Source organism: Grammomys surdaster, unplaced genomic scaffold, assembly GCF_004785775.1.
Source record: "Grammomys surdaster isolate TR1022 unplaced genomic scaffold, NIH_TR_1.0 403, whole genome shotgun sequence".
NCBI classification, from domain to species: Eukaryota; Metazoa; Chordata; class Mammalia; order Rodentia; family Muridae; genus Grammomys; species Grammomys surdaster.
The window spans coordinates 6,297-9,872 of record NW_021604822.1 but is presented as its reverse complement, the minus strand read 5'-3'; the positions used below and the strand labels follow the sequence as shown (position 1 = coordinate 9,872).

General features: G+C 41.7%; 1 protein-coding gene across 1 annotated transcript in view; it reads left to right on the top strand.

The window, feature by feature from the left end:
* Positions 1–319: 319 nt before the first annotated feature.
* LOC114632725 (cytochrome P450 2G1) overlaps positions 320–3,576 on the top strand; it is a 9,523-nt gene continuing 6,266 nt past the window's right edge. The window contains exons 1-3 of the mRNA XM_028781354.1: positions 320–531; positions 1,091–1,253; positions 2,731–2,880. Of these exons, the coding sequence (XP_028637187.1) occupies positions 352–531; positions 1,091–1,253; positions 2,731–2,880 (493 nt within the window). The 5' untranslated portion in view covers positions 320–351. The remainder of the gene's footprint in view (positions 532–1,090; positions 1,254–2,730; positions 2,881–3,576) is intronic.

The following is a 3,576-nucleotide window of genomic DNA, read 5'->3' as shown; positions in this document are numbered from 1 at the left end:
AAGTCTAAGAGAGGAAGGTTCACACAGCAGGATAATGTAGAAAATTCTATACTTTATTAAGATTCCCTATAAACAGATGCCACAAAGACTATGAAGCTGAGGGACAGGTGGGAAAGTTGAACTATGAGGAAAGGAGATAGCCCGTCCTAGGGTTTTGCTGCATGAAATCAATATACATCTGGGCAGGTGAAAGATTACATAACTCCACACCTACCAAGCAATTTGTCCCCTGATGGCATAATACTGAGATAACTTGACTCCCACAGGGTTCAGATTCCAGTATAAGCTGATTTCCTAGAAGCTATTTATGCAAGCTCTGGATCTCAGAATACAAGCCCTCAATTTAGCACCATGGTGCTAGGAGGGGCCTTCAGCATCTTTATGGCACTCTGTTTGTCTTGCCTGCTCATCCTGATTGCTTGGAAGCGGACCAGTAAGGGAGGAAAGCTGCCCCCCGGCCCCACACCAATACCATTTTTGGGAAACCTGTTACAAGTCCGAACTGATGCCATATTTCAATCCTTCCTGAAGGTTAGTGTGTCAATTTCTTCTTATGGTGATGAAGGCCACAAATGGTACCACTGACGTCACACAGAAACTCATGATTGCTAAACACAGATTCAGAAACAAACTTTAAGAAACAGGATTCTGAAATTACAGAATCTTAAAAGCAAGGGTGGGGGAAATCTTAGAACCGTTGAGTACACTAGAAAGATCCCCCTTTTCTAGGGACTCTAGCTCATGATCTAAGGGTTTGGGGGAGCCTCATTTCCTTAAGCACAACTTTCATATTCAAATTGTCTTAGAATGTTAAGATGCTAGAAACAGAGCATTTTAAAGAGAGTGGCTATAGATCTCAGAGTTCAGCTAGTCCAACCCCGTTACCTCATAAATAAAACGAAAATGTACAAAATCAAGGATATTTGCTGTCCAAGGTCACAGAGTCATTCTGATGTTTTCTCCCCAGTAGCCCTTCCAAGCTCAGGACCTTCCTCTAGTCTACCTTTTCATTCTCCTAGAACCTCTGCCCTCTACAATGCCCTGGCATGGCTCTGCCATGCTCCAAATTTATTCCTTCCTTCACTCCCAGCTCCAGAAAAAATATGGCTCTGTGTTCACCGTATACTTCGGTCCAAGGCCAGTGGTTATCTTATGTGGACATGAGGCAGTGAAGGAGGCCCTGGTGGATCAGGCAGATGACTTCAGTGGCCGTGGTGAAATGCCAACACTAGAGAAGAACTTCCAAGGTTATGGTAAGTAGCAGCAATACCGACAGAAATGATTGCCACAGACTCGGTGTGTCTGACTCAGGGTCTCTGGTAAGTGACTCACGAGACTCGCCTACGCTGACTCCATTGAGAAGGGTGTGACTTCTCTGCTAATTTTGGAAGTGCAAATGCTGATGTGAGAAAGGTTAAGTAGTACCACACAGTATGTTTGAAGGCTGCTTTGTTTTTTAACTCCAGAAATTGTGCTCTATACTGTCTGTAGTGCTATTTTATGCTTACTTTTAATGAATTACTATGTGATATGATTTATGTAACCCCCTAAAACTTTCACAACCAAGCTTAGTTCTTATCTGCCCACATATATATGCATATCTACCACAGGAATATGTTCCCATCTGTCCATACCCACATGCATATGTAATACAAACATTTCTTGTCTAATACTTGCCTGCATTCATCAACTGTAGGAAGGCTTACCTCTCTCTTTTCATCTATCTATCTATCATCTATCTATCATCTGTCTCTATATTGATACACACTTTCTCAATTCTACCCATTTGCCCATAAATTCACCAAAATATATTCATTATCCTTTGGATGCAAACATCCTATTATTCATATCTTTCAATGTTCTAGATATCGATGGATCCACCCATAGTTCAATTCATACAGTGAACTTTATATCATTCACACACCTATTAATCTTTCCAACCAGTCACTCTTCTATCCACCCATCTATCCATTCATCCACCTTTTCTTCCAGCCACTAACTTTTCATCTTAATCCCTCTTCTACTAACACTCTATTCAATCATTGACTCTTTCAACCTCATAGGCAGACAGACACTTACCCACCCATTCACCACACAGAACATCAGTTCAGCCCAGAGCACTGGCTGCTCATCCAGGGGACCTATGTGCCAGCACTCATATGAGGTTCACAACAGTCTATAGCTCCAGCTTCAGGGGGTCTGATGCCCTCATCTAGCCTCCATTAGTCCACTCTTCATTTTGCTTATCAATACATTCTAAAATGATCTTATTAAATTTCCAAGCAGTTCACCAATCCATCCATCAGGTGATTTCTACTACAGTCTTCATGCAAGGTTACTCTTTTTTGTATAAGTGCATTGATGCACAGCTGTGAGCTTCTGTGTCCTCACATATACATGTTTTTAAAAATCCAACCAATACTCAGAAAATGGAACTAGCATTTCTATTGAAGGGATAGTCTATATGGTATTCTATCCTTACCTCACGCACTCTAGGCATTAAACATGAAAATAAGTCAATCACAACTTGCTATCCTGTAAGAAAACTTTTTTTGCTGTCCCTGATTATTCCTACCCTTATTCCCTATTCCTTCAGTCTGGAATATTTTGGAAAGAATCTTGATTTCCCACTGAGTCTTGAAGGTTGAGCTTTCAATAATCTTGTCTACCACAGACTTGAGTGCAGAAAGGGGAGAGGGGACAGGAGCCTGACCACCGACCTCCCTGCAGGTTTAGCTCTGTCCAATGGAGAACGATGGAAGATTCTTAGGCGGTTTTCCCTGACTGTCCTTCGAAACTTTGGGATGGGGAAGCGGAGCATTGAGGAGCGGATCCAGGAGGAGGCTGGCTACCTACTGGAGGAACTCCATAAGTTCAAGGGTATGAAGATCACACTGGGTGACTGGGTGTTTACAAAGAGCTCAGTTATGGGAAGGCTGACCTTGGTGGGAGAAAGACCTGAAATAGGAAAGGATAAGAGCCGTTAAGAGTTCATAGAGATTTCCAGTGAGATTCCATGCTAAAAATAAACGGAAGGATTCTGAGAGACAGCTTGGCCAGAAATGCTCATCAGCAGGTTTCAGGGGTCTGTAACTCAAGAAACCATACATATAATTCTAGTGTGGTGGTTGAGCTTGTGTCTTTTCCTAGAGAAAGGATCAAATGTTGCTATGTTATACATGCTTTATTGCAATGAACAAAACAACATAGAACTCCCTGTCTTTACCATTTTTAAGGGTAGGTAGAATGTGTTGGGCTGGAGAAGTGGCCCAGCTCTTAAAAGCACTGGCTATTCATCCAGAAGATCTGAGTTTGATTCCTAGCACCCACATAAGACTCACAACCATCTATAATCCATTTCAGGGGATGCAATGCCTCCACAGGTACCAGGCATGCATATGGTACAAAGACATACATGCAATACAAAGACATACATGCAGGCAAAACATCTACACACATATAAACATTCAATTAAATCAAAATTTTAAAAAGAGTATGGTTTGTCAGTGGTAGATACATTCAAGTCACTGTGAAACAAATGCTTAGAAATTTCTCATCTTAAAGATCACACAACTC